A 19083-nucleotide genomic window follows, 5' to 3' on the forward strand; every position below is an offset into this window, starting at 1 on the left:
GAAATGAATTAGTGTTCGCACTGGTGAACAGGTGAGTGAATAAGAGGACATTTTTTCCATGTTTGAAATCTGATAGGGGGAGGAAAACAATTAGTTTATGGCTTGAGTTCTGAAATTTGCTTTGCTGATAATGAATATACTTTGAAAATTTTAATAAGGAATGGCTGCACGTCATAACACACAGAAGGAAGTGGGAAAATAGTAGCTACAGTTTTAACTGTGGGTTAGGAGCAAGCAATGGGGCCGATGGCGTAAGCGTCAGGCTTGCCCAGGCTCACCAACATGAAGCCCAAGTCATTTCAACTCCCTGGCCTCATATAAATAGCCCAGGTCTGACTTCCACCCAGAGCCTGTCAGTCAGATCAATGGTGGTGGTGGGCAGGGCAGCAAGCGAGTGGGGGTAGGAAATTGTGGCCAAGAGAGGGAAGATCGAGGTCCTATGTTTCCTTGTGGGGCCTGGAGGGGCACTCCTGCTCCTCTTAGCTCAAAGGTAACCCTTTCAAAAAATGAATTTACCCTTTATGGTTTCCTCTGGCTCTGCTTCTTTTTCATGCCCAGTAGTGCCTAGTGAGCTCAGAGCCAGCTGCAAAATGCATCTGCCCATAGTTAAAATATAGTCACGTTTGAATGCTGTAATTGGAGACCTACTTGGAGGCCCTTGCCCGCCTGGAGGTGGTTAGGATCTCTCTTGTTGGCGACAGTCATTGCCTGACACTTGTGTGGTGTGAAAGTTACTTGTCGCTTATCAGCTCAAGCTTGGATGTTCGCCAGGTCTTGCTGTATGCTGCACATGGACTGCTTCATCTGAGGAATTACGAATGTAACTGAACATGGTGCAATCATAAATGTCCTTCTGTTGGAGGGAAGGTCATTGATGAAGCAGCTGAAGGTAGTTGGGCCTAGAACTCGGCTCTGAGGAGCTCCTGCTGCGATACCCTGGAGCTGAGAGGTTTTTGAACTGTCTGCTAAAAAAATTGAATGTCTGGTCTAAAACAGACAGGTGAATTAACTTATTCTGGCACACAAGCAATTAAAGCAGTGAAGCAAAAATTAGGGGTGCAGTGGTTAGCACCGCAGCCTCACAGCTCCAGGGACCCGGGTTCGATTCTGGGTTCTGCCTGTATGGAGTTTGCAAGTTCTCCCTGTGACCACGTGGGTTTTCGCCGGGTGCTCCGGTTTCCTCCCACAGCCAAAGACTTGCAGGTTGATAGGTAAATTGGCCATTATAAATTGCCCCTAGTATAGGTAGGTGGTAGGGGAATTTAGGGAAGGTGGGGATGTGAGAGGGTAATGGGATTAATGTAGGATTAGTATAAATGGATGGTTGATGGTCGGCACAGACTCGGTGGGCCGAAGGGCCTGTTTCAGTGCTGTATCTCTAAAAGAAAATCCCAATTTCACAGCCTTCTTTTCCACAATTGTAGAAAATCATTGTTTTGATATTTGTTAAGTCTTGTTATTGGCAACAATTGGCCATAACCTATCATATATTATTTGATGAAACAAGAAAGCTCCAGTGTACTTTGAATTTAATGTGATCAAAAACATTGCAATCAACTACCATGTACTGTATTTAACCATTGATGTATTTAAACCAAACATGCAAAATGAAATCTTCTTCTTCTTCTTTGGCCTCCTTGTCTCGAGAGACAATGGGTAAGCGCCTGGAGGTGGTCAGTGGTTTGTGAAGCAGCGCCTGGAGTGGCTATAAAGGTCAATTCTAGAGTGACAGACTCTTCCACAGGCGCTGCAGATAAAATTGGTTGTCAGGGTCATTACGCAGTTGGCCCTCTCCTTGCATGTCTGTCTTTTTTCCTGCCAACTGCTAAGTCTCTTTGACTCGCCACTCTTTAGCCCCGCCTTCATGGCTGTCCGCCAGCTCTGGCGATCACTGGCAACTGACTCCCACGACTCGTGATCAATGTCACAGGACTTCATGTCGCGTTTGCAGACGTCTTTAAAGCGGAGACATGGACGGCCGGTGGGTCTGATACCAGTGATGAGCTTGCTGTACAATGTGGCCTTGGGGATCCTGCCATCTTCCATGCGGTTGACATGGCCAAGCCATCTCAAGCGCTGCTGGCTCAGTAGTGTGTATATGCTGGGGATATTGGCCGCCTCGAGGACTTCTGTGTTGGAGATACGGTCCTGCCACCTGATGCCAAGGATTCTCCGGAGGCAGCGAAGATGGAATGAATTGAGACGTTGCTCTTGGCAAATCGAAATAAATGTTATTTAATTATACAATTCTCTTGCACTAAAATTTCCATATTCTAATTCTGTTGCTGATCTGGTGCCTGGAAATGTGTCGGCCTGGAAAAGTAAAATGAGCTGTCTGGATTTTTAACAGTCAGAGGAAAACATACTGTTTAATATTTGCTTTGAACAGTCGAAGCAATTTCCTGAAAGACCATTTCTTTCACACAGATAAATATTCTGCAGTCTTTTGCAGTCATGTAAGTGTGTTTTTGATAGCAGTTCAGTGATCTAAAAGATAAATGATACAAGTGTGCTTGTTAGCATGGGTATAGATTAGGTCAGAGCATTAACCTATTCATTGATTTATTTCAAGTTAATTTAAGCAACACAAATATTAGAAAGTTTATTTGCAATACTCAACTACTCCCTATGGACCCATAAACGTTCCCGTATCTCTTCTGTTTACACACAGAATTAGAATTACAACTATGTCTAGGGCAATAAACAATCTTGCTCTCGCAAGCCTCTACTTTAAAAGTGTTTGGATATGAATTTTCTCCGAGTGGATTATTAATCATTAGACAGCTGTCAGATCCTGGGAAATTCCTAACTCCCTTTGCCAGCCATTTAAAAAAAAATCAGTTCATGAACACTGATGATGAAATACTTAATATTGAGGCGCTCTTATAATGTCTGACACATGTTCCATTGCAGCCGGTTCAGGTGGCACAGATTTTGCACAGTCAGCTGCAAACTGCATGAAAAAAGACAGTTGTAACTCACTCAGAAGATCCTTTATCAACAGGGTCTTAAACAGTGTCATTTGAGCAAGGTCTGACCTTCAGACACTAGCTACACTGGCTCAGATAAATGAAGCTACTCAAAAGCAATATTAATCATAGGCTACACAAATAAATGATAAAAAGGCAATTTAAAAATAAATGAAGTCATTTGAACACTGCTACTGCTGACCTTGACCTAGAGATTCGATCATGCCGTGCCATTTTTGAAGCATAATATGGGTGCTTGAGGGTCCAATATGGTGGGTAACCCATACATTCCCATCCCACACCAGAGGTTCGTTGCTTGCTAAATTGGATTGGGCACCCCCCTAGGTGTTCAAGATGGGTACCAAAAGTACTCAAAAACATCATTAGCATATTTAAATAAGGCCTTTACTCTTGCTATATGACCCTTTTGTGTAGTTAGCCTGCCCCAGTGCCAATGATAAACTTGCCCAACAACTCATGGTGCTGACAATCAGGAAGGACTCTACAACAATGCTATTTAATGGGCTCATCCCCTTTATACAGATTAGCTGCTGGTTTGTCATCTTAAGCTGTTAATTGTCTTTTGGATTTTGTTGTGGTTATTTTCTGTGTTCCACAAGTGAATGCTGCCATCTAGTAACAATTTTGTGCTCGTACTGGACTGCTTTTGTCTGTTTGGAAAGAGTTTATCTAGTAGTCGGGTAGATATGCCTTTCAGGCTGAAATAGGGAGGGGAGCAGTGAAAAGGACAAGCGAGAGCAATAAGATGGAGGAGGAGGAGGGCAAGAGGCCAAACCAACAGTAGGTCTTCAGGGAGCATCTTAGCCACTTTCACTGAGGAGCAATTTGTCAGGTGCCTTCACTTCACCAGGAAGGTTATCACTGAGCTATGTCACCTGATGCAGCTTGAACCTCAAATTAGGTCATGGACTGTACTGTCTGTGGCTGACAAGGTCACCGTGGCTGTTAACTTTTATACTTTACACATTTATGGGTTGTTAAGGCTGGAGCAGGTGACATTGGTGACATCTCTGTTTTTGTGTGTTACTGTCTCAGTGAAGTGTCCAAGGCCCTCTACGTCAGAAGGAACACCTACATTATTTTTCCCATGGACAGAGCGAAGCAGGGCAAGACTGAGCACTAGGCTTTACCTGTATTGCAGGCTTCCCCAGGGTCCAAGATGCCATGGCCTGCAACCACATTGCCCTGCATGATCTCCATTAGTGAACTGGCATGTTTCTCAATAGAGAGGATACTACTCCCTGAATGTGCAGCTTGTCTGCAATTTCAGGTATAGCATTATGCAGTTCAGTGCCCAATTTACGAACATACGAATTAGCAGCAGGAGTAGGCCACTCGGCCCCTCGAGCCTACTCCGCCATTCAACAAGATCATGGCTGATCTGATTGTAACCTCAACTTCATATTCCTGCCCACCCCCGATAACCTTTCACCCCCTTACTTATCAAGAATCTATCTACCTCTGCCTTAAAAATATTCAAAGACTCTGATTCCACCACCTTTTGAAGAAGGGGGTTCCAAAGACTCACAGCCCTCTGAGAGAAAAAAATTCTCATCTCTGTCTTAAATGGGCAGCCCTTATTTCATCCTGAGCCAGTCCCCTGTGCCACTATTATGCCCTGCAAGCCCTCAGTCACAGGCTGGCTACTTGGCAACAAGGGTTATCTCCTCCATTTGGAGCTTATGACTCCTGTCAGGATTCTGGGCACAGATGTGATGCATGTCTACAATGAGAGTTGTGCTACTATCAGGACTATCATTGAGCAGACTGTCAGCTCGTTCAAGCAACAGTTCTGCTGCCCGGATTGCTCAGGTGGAGTCTTGTAGTCCACCTCTGACCATGTTTCCAGCTTCATGATAGCATGTTGCATAACTTTGCTATACTGAAGCACCAGTCCTGGCCTGAGCAGCAAGTAGTGGAGGAGGAGGAGGAGGGAAAGCAGGAACAGCATCGACCACCAAGGCCCCTAGCTACCAGAGCTCTCAGAGAGCGAATGATAAGAGCTCTTCAGCTGAACCATCTCTCCAATTCCCAATACATCAACAGTCCCTCTTTATCACCAACCTTCAGTCCAGTCTCATTGTCTCAACTGCTTGCAAATTTGAATACCAATACCAAGTCCACAAAACAGAAACTTTAGGGTCTATTTTAATTCCCAACTCCTCTGTTTGGCAGAAAGGGGGAAGAGAGTTTGTGCGATATTTCTGCTTCCTGCCATGTTAACTTGCCTGAATTGAGGTGGAACCTCCATGCTCCCATTTTTTCACCTTTTTGATTATGAATCAGACATTAAATGGAGCAAACCAAGATATTACCTCACTGTACATCCTGCCAGCTCAAATCTCTTCCTCTGAAATAAATCAACTTCACTACATTGTAACAACTACATTTTCATGCTTATTGTGTCAATCTGTATAAGAACAAAATTTGGGACTTTCAATTATCCACCAAATTAACACTATTGACTAAGTCTCCACTGGAGCATGGATACTGGCAGTTCCACCATACTCCAAAGACCATGCTTGCACTACTTCAAAGCACTTTAAAAACATCGCAAATTTTAAATGAAATTGAAAATTACTCGTTGTAGGTGCAGCATACATCAACATTCCTAGTATAGCACTTTGAACCTTTAATACACATACCTCATCATGATCAAAAGGAGAAGGTCCATTGTGGGTCTTTTTCTTTGTCGCTGTGGGTGGAATTGGAGAGATTTGAATTTGACCACGTGATGGGATGCTACTTCTAAACCTGGGAGGCAGCGGAGGAGGTACAGGATCAACATCGCAGCCTTTCAGCAACACATAGTCATCAGCTGATAAATGTTCAATAGTTTTGGATGATGGCAGATTCATTGCTTGCTCACCAGTGGAAGGTGACTCTTTGCTCATTATCGCCACCAGCATCGTCACAAGTTCAACAGGTATTTCAAAGGGTTCAGCTGAAGTATGGTTATACTTAGCAACAAGATATTTCATGTTAACTTCACCATCAACCCTCAGTTCATTCATACCAAATAGAGGATCACTTGCAAGGGACTGGTCTTTGGCAATCGCTTTTACATGGCATGGAGGATTGTGGTGGGCAAGGAGTTCCCTGATGGTGAACCCTTCTCTGTCTTGTAAAACTTCCAAGAACATCCCCACTGCATACATTGGGAGTGTGACTATATCCCGTGTGGAGATGTTCTCACATTCCAGAACAGCTATGGTTTGCAGTTTCATCCCAACAAATGTAGAAATAGTTCCAGGCTTGACTGTTTGGAATCGGTGTCCTTTTGTAAATGACGATAGACCTTCCAGATCTGCAGCATAGCACTCTGTAGCAATTACTTGGATCACTCCACCTGCCTTCCTTGCAAGTTCTAAATCATAAACTGTGTGGAATGTTCTCGGAGTCCTCTGAAATATACCGTGATAGGTCCAAGGAACAAGAAAATGTTTCCTGGCAGCGTGCTGAGAGATCTCTGTGACAAGGCATTTTTTCACTTCTGTTTTTTTCAAGATTTTGAGCACCTTTACAGCTTCAAGATATGTTGGGCTACTTTTGTTACATATGGCAATGCGACTGTTTTTGTCCATGACGTTTACTATTCGAACAGCCAAAGGAAACTTATCATTTGGCATGGCGTAAATGTCTTCCAAATAAATTGGTGCAACAGAAGGGTTGTTAATCACTCCATCAGTGATATCAACTATTTCAAAATTCAGTTGCGCTGGGATCATAGTTTCTATTCCTCCTAGCCAGGAAACAGATTCAAATTAAAAACACATGGTATCAATTTAAATTATTCACAGCAAGGGTTTGAAAGTTGTTAGAAGGAGCTTTTGTAGAGCACTGGGGTAGTTGTTAACAAGCTGACATTTGACATTGCAAAACAAATAAGTTTGCCAGAAATGCAGAGTTGTCATAATATTTTAATTTCAGTTAATATTAATGACGGTATTATTTAAAGAACGTTTGTGCTCGTGGCGCTGAGGGATGTTCTTACTGGAGAATGGAACAATTTTCCACTTTGGAAGCATATTCATATCAGGTGCCATGCAGGTCACGTGCAAAACAGCTCTCTCTACTTTACCTCCATTGGTGAGCCTTAATTCCAACATCTGAAGATTGCCCAACTGCATTTTAATTTCTCATGTTAATGATCCCCATGCCTTTGCTGAATGAAGTTGTTAATTTTTCACCAATTAATACCAAATTAGGAGCACTTCTGTGCTATATCTTATACCCTTCAGGAAATGCCCACACTCATTACCGCTAGCAGGGAAAGCAGACTGTTCCATCATTCTGGTCTGGAACCCAGAGGTGAAAGAATAGTGTGGAAATTCATTTTAAATGTAGTCTAATACCACTTTTTTGGCACAGTAGTAACTTCAGCCCAAGGCATATGTTATATTAAACTTAACTAATCAAAAATAATTATAAACCAGCAGTGTGGGGGAAACATGAAGATAATTAGGTGTTGTGTACTGCTGAGCATTAAAACTATGGACAGTAGAATTTAATTACTGGACTTCAGCAAAGCAAGAGTGAGACTTTGGCCTTGAATTTCCATTGGAATGGTCCCAATCTCCTGCTATGACTTCAGTGAGAGATTGGAAGAGCCCCTGGAGAATTCCCCTATATGGCTGTTTTCAGCCATTTCTCTGAAGGTTTAGTTGATCTTCACTTGAAGTTGTGATGGGAGATTGGGAGAACCTCCAATGAAATTCAGTGTCATTGACTGCTATGTTTTAGAAGTTTTGATCATTATTTCAAAGAAAGGACTTGGCAGGGAAAAAAGTTACTTTTAATGCTATGCTTTAAAAGCAGAGTGCATTGCAGCAAATCTGCTACTCGTGATTATTTTTCTCGTAGATTAAATAATAAGCAAGTCAGCTGCTTATTTTTGTAATTGGGAGCTCTTGCGTTGTGTCGGAGCTTTTGTGTGACAAGGTCGGGAGCCAAGTGGTTCTCACAGAACCCAAGCTGAGCACTGGACAGAAGCAAAATAAAAGCAAAATACTGCAGATGCTGGAAATCTGAAATAAAAACAGAAAGTGCTGAAAATACTTATCAGGTCAGATAGCATCTGTGGAGAGAGAAGCAGCATTAACATTTCAGGTCAGTGACCTTTTATCAGAACTGGACAGCAACCTATTGAATAGGTGTTGCTTGATAGGGACGTTGATGGCTCCTTTCATCATTATGCTAATGGTATTTGGGAGGTGGCTGATCGGGCAGTAATTAGCAGTTAGATTTGTCCTGCTTTTTTGTGGATAGAACCTTGCAAGCAGTTTGCGACAGGAATGAGTTATTGAAATCATGAGGTGATTTTACTCATTTATGTTGCCATTTTCCCTCTGTACCATGCATGCTGTATAAAACCTTAAAACCAGCAGAGAAGGAATTCATTGTGTAATGGAATTGAGCCCAGGTCCCAATAGTGAAAGGGCATTGGGGTAATTTTACCAGTCCAGATCTTCAAGCCCAAGTTTCCAATATATGAGGCTGGCTCTATGGACTTATTACTCCGATTGTTAACTCATTGTACCACCCAATCTCCAAAAACTGCTCTATTAACACATATCTATTATATATGTGCATCTTTATATTAAAATTTGGTAGGTGGGTCACCACATTCCATTACAAAGTCGAATCATAGAATGGTTACAGCACAGAGGAAGGCCATTTGGCTCGTTGAGTCCATGCCTGTTCTCTGCAAGAGCAGTTTAGCTATCCCACTCTCCAGCTCTCTTCCTGTAGCCCTGCAAATTTTATATCTTCAGGTGCTTATCTGGTCCATGATTGAATCTACTACCTTTTCAGGTAGTGCATTCCAGGTCGTAACCACTTGCTGCGTAAAAAAGCTTTTCCTCATGTCTCTGTTGGTTCTTTTGCCATTTACTTTAAATCAGTGTCTTCTAGTTCTCGACCCTTCTACCAACAGGAACATTTTCCCTTGCTCTCTGTCTAAACCCCTCATGATTTTGAAACCTCTATCAAATTTACTCTCAACCTTCTCTTCTCTAAGTAGAACAACCCCAGGTTCTCCAATCTATCCCCGAAACCATTCTTGTGAATCTTTTTTGCACCTCTAAAACCTTCAAATTCTTCTTAAAGTTCGGTGCCCAGAATTGGAACCAATTGTCCAGCTAAGGCCTAACCAGTGTTTTATAAAGGTTCGTCATAACTTCCTTGCTTTGCCTCTATTTGTAAAGCTCAGGATCCCACATACCTTTTTAACCATTTTCTCAACCTGCCCTGCCACCTTCAATGATTTTTGTACATATACCCACCAGGTCTCTCTGCTCCTGCACCTTTCTCAAAACTGTACCCTTTAGTTTATATTGCCACTTCTCATTCTTCCTACCAAAATATATCACTTCATACTTCTCCGTGTTAAATTGCATCTGCCACGTGTCTGCCCATTCCACCTGCCTATGTCCTCTTGAAGTTTATTGCTATTCTTCTCACAGTTCACTATAATTTCAAGATTTGTATCATCTGAAAAGTTTGAAATTGTGCCTTGTACACCCGTCCAAGACATTAACATACATCAAGAAAAGCAATGGTCCTAATACCGACATCTTGGGAACCCCAGTGTATACCTTCGTCCAGTCCAAAAAACACCCCTTCCCCACTACTCTCTGTTTCCTGTCACTCAGGCAACTTTGTATCTATGCTACCACTGTCCCTTTTATTCCAGGGGCTTCCATTTTGCTGACAATCCTGTTATGTTGCACTTTATAAAAAGCTTTTTAGAAGTCCAGGTTCACGTCAGCTGCATTACCCTCATCAACCCTTTTGCTACCTCACCAAAAAACTCAATCAAGTTAGATAAACTTGTTTAATTAATCCACATTTGTCCAAGTGACTGTTAATTTTGTCCCCGATTATTGTTTCTAAAAGCTTTCCCACCATCGGTTAAACTGACTGGCCTGTAGTTGTTGGTTTATCCCTACACTCTTTTTTGAACAAGGGTGTAATGTGAAATTCTCCAGTCCTCTGACACCATCCCCATATCCAAGGAGGATTGGAAGTTCATGGCCAGTGCCTCTGCAATTTCTACCCTTACTTCCCTCGCCATCCTCAGATGCAATCCATCTGGTCATGGTGACTTATCAACTTTAAGTACAGCCAGCCTTTCTAGTAACTCCACATTATCAATTTATAACCCATCTGGTATCTCAGCTATCTCCTCTTTCACTATGACTTCAGCAATATCCTTTTCCTTAGTAAAGACAGACGCAAAGTACTCATTTAATACCTCAGCCATGCCCTCTGCTTCTACTTGTAGGTCTCTTTTTTGGTCTCTAATCAGCCCCATTCCTCCTCTGACTATCCTTTTACTTTTTACATTTGTTAAATAATCCTCAGTATGCTAAGAATTATGCTGACCACCAATTTAAGATTGTCAGTTGGGCTCACAGTGTGGCACATTTACGCATGCTGGAAACTACATATATTAATACACAAGACCCTGTTCTTTGCAGACAGAAAGAACATGTGCCTGTTTCAGCTAAAAAAAAAAGTGACAGCCATTCACTGGTTCATTCCTGAGGGCAATGCCTTGACCAATCAGAGTCAAGCTGCCTTATTTAAATTTCAAACAAAGCTTGGCAGTTAACTCTCGGTCACCATAAACTGGTGCATTCTCCATGGCAACACCTCTACAGTATAAATTTGTTGCTTTCCCTTACATTGGTATTCTTGCGAGCTGTCCTTATGAGTGCAAGATGAAAAGCTTCGACAAAATATCTCTATTTTCAGCAATACTCAAATTCTGTACTACCAAATAACCATTTGCATCCTTTTACTATTTCTGTGTCGAAAGAAGACTTTTGGATTCCCTTTTATGGTGGCTGCCCGTTTCTTCTCATACTCTCTTTTTCCTCCTCTTATTTCCCTTTTCACTTCCCCTCTGAATTTTCCATATTTAGCCTGGTTCTGAATTGTATTACCCACCTGACTTCTGTCATATGCCCCTTTTTCTGCTACATTTTACTCTCTATCTCTTTCATTGTCCAGGGAGCTCTGAATTTGGTTGCCCTACCTTTCCCCCTCCTGTGGATATACCTTGACTGCACCTGAATCATCTCCTCTTTAAAGGAAGCCCATTGCTTGATTACAGTTTTGTCTGACAATCTTGGATTCCAATTTCCCCGAGACAGATCTGTTCTCAACCCTCTGAAATTGATCCTCCCCCAATTATGTATTTTTACTTTAGCTAATCTAAACTTTATGACATAATGATCACTGCTGTCTAAATGTCCCCCTACTGACACTTGATCCACTTGAACCACCTCATTCCCCAGAGTCAGATCCAGCAATGCCTCCTTCCTCATTGGATTGGAAACATACTGATGTAGAAAATTCTCCTGAAGGCACTTTAGAAAATCTTCCCCTTCACAGTCCTTTACACTATTACTATTCCAGTCTATATTGGGATAATTGAAGTTTCCCATTTTAATACTCTGTAGTTTTTTCACCTCTCTGTAAATCCCCTGCAAATTTTCTCCTATATATATTTCCCATTAGTTGGTAACCTATAGAATATCCCCAGCAATGTAAGGGTACCTCTATTGTTTCTTAACTCTAACCAAATAGATTCTCCTTGACTCCTCCAGGACATCCTCTCTCTCCAGTACAGTAATATTCTCCTTAATCAATATAGCCACCTTCCCTCCTTTCTTACCATCCCCATCTTTCCTGAACACCTTGTATCCAGGAATATTCAGTACCCAATTCTGCCCTTTTTTGAAACAGGTATCTGTTATTGCCACAACATCATATTCCAATGTTGCTATCTGTGCCTGCAGCTCAACAACCTTATTTATCACACTTCATGCATTTACGTACATGTACTGTAAACCTGAATTAGATCTTACTCTGCTTCCTTTTAGTCTGACCCCATCTAATACCTTGCTACTTCTTACTCTAGTGCTATCTGTCTCTCCCAATTCTTTGTGTACCATGTTTCTCCATTCTAATGCTACATCATCCCTCTGTCCAATTAGTTTAAACCCTCCCCAGCAGCACTAGCAAAATGTCCCACGAGGACATTAGTCCCAGTCCTGCTGAGGTGCAACCTCTCCAGCCTGTATAGGTCCCACCTCACCCAGAACCAGACCCAATGGCCTAGAAATCTAAAGCCCTTCCTCCTGCACCATCTCACCAGCCACATATCCATCTGTTCAATACTCCTATTTCTATACTCACCAGCACACGGCTCTGGGAATAATCAGGAGATTGCTACCTGTGAGGTCCTGCTCATTAATCTTTTAACTAACTCCCTAAACTCTGCCCACTGGAACTCATCCCTCTTTCTACCAATGTCATTGCTACCAGTATGGACCACAGCCTCTGGGTATTCACCAACAACCCTTCAAAATGTTCTGCAGCTGTTCAGTGACATCCGTGACCCTGGCACCAGGGAGATAGCATCTCACCCTGGAATCATGTCTGTGGCTGCAGAAACACCTACCTGTTCCCCTAACTGTAGAATTCCCTATCATTATTGCTTTCCCAATCTTCCTCCACCCCCCTGCACAGCTGAGCCACCTGTGGCGCCAAGGATTTGGTTCTGGCTGCACTCCCCAGCGGAACCTTCACTCTCACCAGTATTCAGAGTCAGATGGACTAACGGGGCTGTTGCTCTACCTGACTGGTCAATTTCTCTCTGTCTGGCAGTCACCAATTCAGTCTGTCTTCTCACTCTTAAGCTGTGGGATGACCACCGCCAGAAACATGCTGTCCACATATTCAACCGCATTGAAAATCCTTGGACTGAATTTTATCCTGGCAATGGTGATCCCAGCAGCAGGCCTGAAGAAGGGAGGAGACCCCGCCTTGGCCCTGTTTTGGACCCCCGGTGAAATTCTACGGCGGGCAGCCCGGTGAGGGGGTGGGGGTTGGTGAGGACGGGGGGGTATGCTGGCCTCCTGGTGGTGTCTGCACGCAGCGGTGGGCTCTCAGATGTTCATGAAATGGGAGAGGAGGTGGGAAGAGGTCTTTAACTGCCCAATTGACGCCCTTCAGAGGCCACGCATTCCCTCACAATTTTATGGCAACTCCCCGCCTCCGTTCACATCCCTACAGGGCATAAAATTCCGGCCTTCATGTCAACCTCTGCAAATGGGCTAATTCATTAACCTGCAATATCCATTGTGCTCATAGGTGGTACTGTGATTAGAGGTTTCAATGCTAAGTGTTGTGTTTACGTCTATGATTGGGCATTTCCTTGGAGCTGCTCCCACTACACACATAAACAGAATTCCCGCTGCACTTCTAACATGGTTACGGCAACAGAGTGGCAGCAGGTCTGAGGAAATTCCTGACCTATACATCTTTGAGAAGAACTGGGCCAGTAAAACTGGGAAAAGTTCAGCAGCAATGAAAGGTAAAGGAAAAAACAGGGTCACTACAAATGACAAAGCATCATAGAATCATAGAGTCATTTACAGCATAAAAGGAGGCCATTCGACCCATCGAGTTCCTGCGGCTTTCCACAGATATGCAGTCAGTCTCACTCCCTTCATCCCCATAACCTTGCAAGTTTATTTCTCTCAGGTGGCCATTCAACATCCTCTTGAAGTCATTGATTGTCTCCGCTTCCACCACCCTTGTGGGCAGCGGGTTCCAGGTCATTACCACCCATTGCGTAAAAAACGTGCTTCCTCATATTCCCCCTGCATCATTTGCCCAAAATCTTCAATCTGTGTCCCCTAGTTCTTGTACCATTTGTTACAGTTTTTCCTTGTCTAACTTATCTAAGCCTGTCATAATCTTGTACACTTCTATTAAATCTCCCCTCAATCTCTTTGTTCTAAGGAGAACAAACCCAGCTTTTCCAACGTAACCTTGTAACTAAAATCCTTCATCCCTGTAAACATTCTGGTAAATCTCCTTAGCACCCTCTCAAGGACCCTCACATCCTTCCTGAGGTGTGGTGACCAGAACTGGATGCAATACTCCAGTTGGGGCCTAACAGGAGCTTTATAAAGTTTCAACATAACTTCCCTGCTTTTGTACTCCATACCTTTATTTATAAAGCCTAAGATCCCATATGCTTTGCTAACCACTCTCTCAATGTGTCCTGTCACCTTCGAAGATCTGTGCATATCCACCCCCAGGTTCCTCTGTTCCTGCACACTCTTTAGAACTGTGCCATTAAGTATATATTGCCTCTCCCTATTCCTTCTATTAAAATGCATCACCTTACACTTGGCAGTATTAAATTCCATTTGCCACCTGTTTGCCACTCCACTAGCCTATCTATGGCCTGTTGCAGGTGGTTCATATCATCCTCACTGTTGCTGCACCTCCAAGTTTGGTGTCATCAGCAAATTTTGAGATTCTACTCTGTACTCCAAGATCCAAGTCATTTACATGTAGCAAAAAAGGATGTGACCATGATCAGTAAACATGAAAAATCCAGAAGCACAAAAAATTTTCATTAAAATATTGTGTGCAGTAAAAGATATATCAGGAAGAGTGCAATTTCCAATTTAATGACAAATTAGGGGCAGAGTTTTTATATTCAGGAGTAGAATTGCGAGGTGATAGAGGTAAGGTTTTTATAATTGGGATCACTTAATTTGTGCTAATTGTGACAGGAAGGAAGCCAATAGAGCAGTAATTGGCCAGATTAGATTTGTCCTGCTTTTCACATCATATTAAACAAGTGCAGAATGTAACTTCAAAGTCATATACTTGTGGAATCAGTGTAAGAGGTTGCTCAACATGAGGAAGGTCATAAAAGGACACAGTAATGTTAAGTTAGAAATCATTAAAGTCATATATTCCTGGATTTTTTTTCAGTTTGATCAATTGGTTAACATGATTCCCTCCTGATTTTACAATTAATAAGTTCAAATTTCCCTTAGTCTTTACACTAAAAATTAGATCCTGAGGTGAAGAAGTGTTAGGTTTATGATGTTATGGCGGGGCATCTTAGAGCCTGACTTTCAGCGCCAAATCATTTCAGGCGAGAATTACCTTGAGCACTTTGGGGGGAGTTCAGATTTACACAGCAGTTAGAGTTAGGTTAACAGATTTGTTCTCAGTCAACAAGGTTGAGCACAACCAGTTATTTGCTTTTTTTTGTGAAAGAAAATGTTCTTTAACTTGGTATTTACTCTCTTCTGGGTTTGTCCTGTGTGTCTAAAGTGAAGAAACTTGTTTTTAAAAATCCCTGTCCACTTGTTCATTCTTTAATTCTATTTATTAGTACCTTTACTCTCCAAATCAGGAAGTTATTTGCAAATTACTTTTTCTTATTTATTAGAGAATAAAAAGGGAAAGAAACTTTAATGTGGGAAAGCTGGTTTTCACTTCAATAACCGAAGCATAGAGTTACATGGTACTTGACTTCATGCTACATAGATAATTGGCGCAGTGGTTAGCACTGCAGCCTCACAGCTCCAGCGACCCAGGTTCAATTCCGGGTACTGCCTGTGTGGAGTTTGCAAGTTCTCCCTGTGTCTGCGTGGGTTTTCTCCAGGTGCTCCGGTTTCCTCCCACATGCCAAAGACTTGCAGGTTGATAGGTAAATTGGCCATTATAAATTACCCCTAGGATAGGTAGGTGGTAGGGAAATATAGGGACTGGTGGGGATGTGGTAGGAATATGGAATTAGTATAGGATTAGTCTAAATGGGTGGTTGATGGTCGGCACAGACTCGGTGGGCCGAAGGGCCTGTTTCAGTGCTGTATCTCTAAAAAAAAAGCTCCTGTTCTTGCTTACAATAGGGTCTACCTTAAAGAAATGCTCATTTCCTTGAATTTGCAAGTTATTCTAAACAAAAACTTTGTTTTCTTGAAATTTTCTTGAAATTTATCTAGATTTGTTGTTTCATTCTTTCCCTGGTTTTATCCCAGTTTTTGATATTAAAACTCCCGGTTTTTGACACTAAAAATAGAACCTGGAAAATACACAAAAGAAACCCAAGTTTTTTTTTAAGTTGACCATGGAAGGTCACCTTAAGGATACGGTAAATATTTCTGCCATTTCCTAACCACTTTTTTTCATTTTGTGGGTTTTTTCCCTGGTTGTACTTAGGTTCTCAAGGCCCTTTTTGCTAATTGACCCATTTTTTGGTTTAATGCTCCAGGCTGTACTATTGGGTTTGCCAATGGGAATGCTGTCTGAAATGCAAGAAAAGTGCTCTGTGTGTACCTGCTGTTACTCCTACCACATAGCTCCCCCTTCACACACCCAAATCTTCTTCTTCTTCTTCTTTCTTTTGGGCCTCCTTATCTCCGCGCCTGGAGGTGGTCAGTGGTTTGTGAAGCAGCTATGGAGTGACCTCTCCATGGAGCTAGAATTACGCATCATTCAGATTAAAATACTAACTTTGGAAAATTAAGAGCATTGAACACACTTTTATTTGTGCCATTGCTGAAACCTGTTTCAGGTATAAACTATATCAGAAAATCTAAGCTCAGTATGGATAAATGATACACCATCACCTACCTTCAAGTATTGCTTTGACAGAATAGCGGGGTTGAAGGACTAGTTGGCTGCTGAAATCTTCTGGAAAAATGGAGAAGCTTTCGTTGAATGATGGGATTTCCATCACAGGCTTTACAATACAGCTACGGCCTACTGAAATCTTCCATGCTAGTATTTTGTCAAGTGTGTAGTAGTTGTCATCATGACATTCTTGGAACATCCCTGTACAGTTCATTGGTAGATGTACGACTGGATTATTTTTTGTTTTCATGAGTTGACATTTCAGCATCTTTCCATTGACTCCTTCCTCGATTCCAAGTAATGCCAACTTTTCACCTTTATTAATGCTGCCTCCAGCCAAGGAAATTTCAACCTGGTTCTGGAATCTTGGCTGTTCTTCCCTCTTATCCCCTATCTTGACGCAGTTTACCAGATGGCCCACAGTCTCATAAGTATCTGGATCTGGAATGAGCAGGAATACTCCTAAAACAGAAAGTAAAGCAATTAAAAGCAGCCAGTGTTGTTTAGATTCCCATATAAAAAGTAACAAGAATGGGATATAAAGAAATATCTCTCCAATTTCTGCTCCTATTCTGCACCCCAACCCACCACACCCTCCTTCACCCCATCCATACCTCCTTTTCTGCAGACAGTGACAGTGACTTTTTTTTCATTTGTTCATGGGATGTGGGCGCCGCTGGCTAGGCCAGTATTTATTGCCCATCCCTAATTGCCCTTGAGAAGGTGGTGGTGAGCTGCCTTCTTTAACTACTGCAGTCCTTGAGGTATAGGTACACCAACAGTGATATTAGGAAGGGAATTCCAGGATTTTGATCCAGTTACAGTGAAGGAACGGCGATATTGTTCCAAGTCACAATGGTGACTTGGAGGGAACTTGCAGGTGGTGGTGGTCCCATGCATCTACTGCCCTTGTCCTTCCAGATGGTAGAGGTCGCGGGTTGGAAGGTGCTGTCAAAGGAGCCTTGGTGCATTGCTGCAGTGCATCTTGTAGATGGTATACACTGTTGCCATTGTGCGTCGGTGGTGGAGGGAGTAAATGTTGATGATGGTGGATAGGGTGCCAATCAAGCAGCTGCTTTTTCCTGGATGGCATCGAGCTTCTTGATTGTTGTTGGAGCTGCAGACATTTAGGCAAATGGAGAGTATTCCATCACATTCCTGACTTGTGCCGTGGACAGGCATTAGGGAGACAGAAGGTGACTTACTCACCACTGAATTCCCAGCTTCTGACCTGCTGTTAAGGCCACACCATTTATGTGGCCACTCCAGTTCAGTTTCTGGTCAATGGTGACCCCCAGGATGTTGATAGTGGGGGATTCAGCGATGGTAATGCCATGGAATATCAAGGGGCGATGGTTAGATTATCTCTTGTTTGAGATTGCCTGGCACTTGCATGGTGCGAATGTTACTTGCCACTTATCAGCCTAAGCCTGGATGTTGTCCAGGTCTTGTTACATATGGGCATGAGCTGCTTCATTATCTGAGGAGTTGTGAATGGCGCTGAACATTGTGCAAGCATTAGCAAACATCCCCACTTCTGACCTTATGATGGAGGGAAGGTCATTGATGAAGCAGCTGAAGATGGTTGGGCTTAGGACACTGTCCTGAGGAACTCCTGCAGTGATGTCTGGGGACTGAGATGATTTACCTCCAACAACCACAACCATCTTCCTTTGTGCTAGGTACGACTCCAACCACTGGAGAGTTTTCTCCCTGATTCCCATTGACTCCAGTTTTGCTAGGGCTCCTTGCTGCCATACTTGGTCAAATGGTGCCATAGTGTAAAAGGCTCTCAGCTCACCTCACCTCTGGAGTTCTGCTCTTTTGTCCATGTTTGGACCAAGGCTGTAATGAGGTCAGGAGTTGAGTGGCCCTAGAAAAACCCAAACTGAGCGTCAGTATGCAGGTTATTGCTGAGCAAGTGCCGCTTGATAGCATTGCTGACGACTCCTTCCATCACTGTTGCTAGCTCCATTAATCCCATTACACTTCATCTAAGGGGTTATGGGATTATTTTACATTCGTGGACAATGAGTATTGGAGGAGGGTTAATTCTGTCAAATGTAACACAGTTCCATGTGATGTAAGGTTACTCGAAAGTAATTGTATCGTGTGAATGCAAGATTCCATGGTGAACAGCTAGGTTCAAATTGCAATAACTAGATTCTCTATGGCACATGGAGGTGGATTTTATGAATTTGTGCTTCTGAGGGACAACTTCACACAATGAGAGTGTATATCAAAAACTTGGTGCTCAGCATGCCCCACACAATTTTCCTTCTGTAAAATCTAAAATTCATAAAATCTACTTTATGATATTTCCTGTATTGACTGCAAATTTCACCAATAAAGGCATCTGGCTGAGAGTGTACAATGCAGCAGGTAGTTATTAGGAGTTTTGTTTGATGTATCTTTCACATCACAAAGGGGAGGCGGTGGCATAGCGGTATTGTCACTGGACTAGTAACCCAGAGACCCAGGTATTGCTCTGGGGACATGGGTTCAAATCTCACCACAGCAGAAGATGCAATTTGAATTCAATTAATAAGTCTGGAATTAAAAAAGCTAGTCTAATGATGGCCATGAAACCATTGTCGATTGTTATAAAACCCCATCTGGTTCATGAAATTTC

At 42.6% G+C, this 19083-nt stretch overlaps 1 protein-coding gene across 1 annotated transcript in view; it reads right to left on the reverse strand.

Annotated features, from left to right (window-relative positions):
* Positions 1 to 1518: 1518 nt before the first annotated feature.
* LOC137369793 (protein THEMIS3-like) overlaps positions 1519 to 19083 on the reverse strand; it is a 63343-nt gene continuing 45778 nt past the window's right edge. The window contains exons 3-5 of the mRNA XM_068031273.1: positions 16452 to 16913; positions 5636 to 6732; positions 1519 to 2487 (exon numbers count right to left, since the gene is read on the reverse strand). Of these exons, the coding sequence (XP_067887374.1) occupies positions 2344 to 2487; positions 5636 to 6732; positions 16452 to 16913 (1703 nt within the window). The 3' untranslated portion in view covers positions 1519 to 2343. The remainder of the gene's footprint in view (positions 2488 to 5635; positions 6733 to 16451; positions 16914 to 19083) is intronic.

This window comes from Heterodontus francisci, chromosome 5, assembly GCF_036365525.1.
Source record: "Heterodontus francisci isolate sHetFra1 chromosome 5, sHetFra1.hap1, whole genome shotgun sequence".
Classification (NCBI taxonomy): domain Eukaryota; kingdom Metazoa; phylum Chordata; class Chondrichthyes; order Heterodontiformes; family Heterodontidae; genus Heterodontus; species Heterodontus francisci.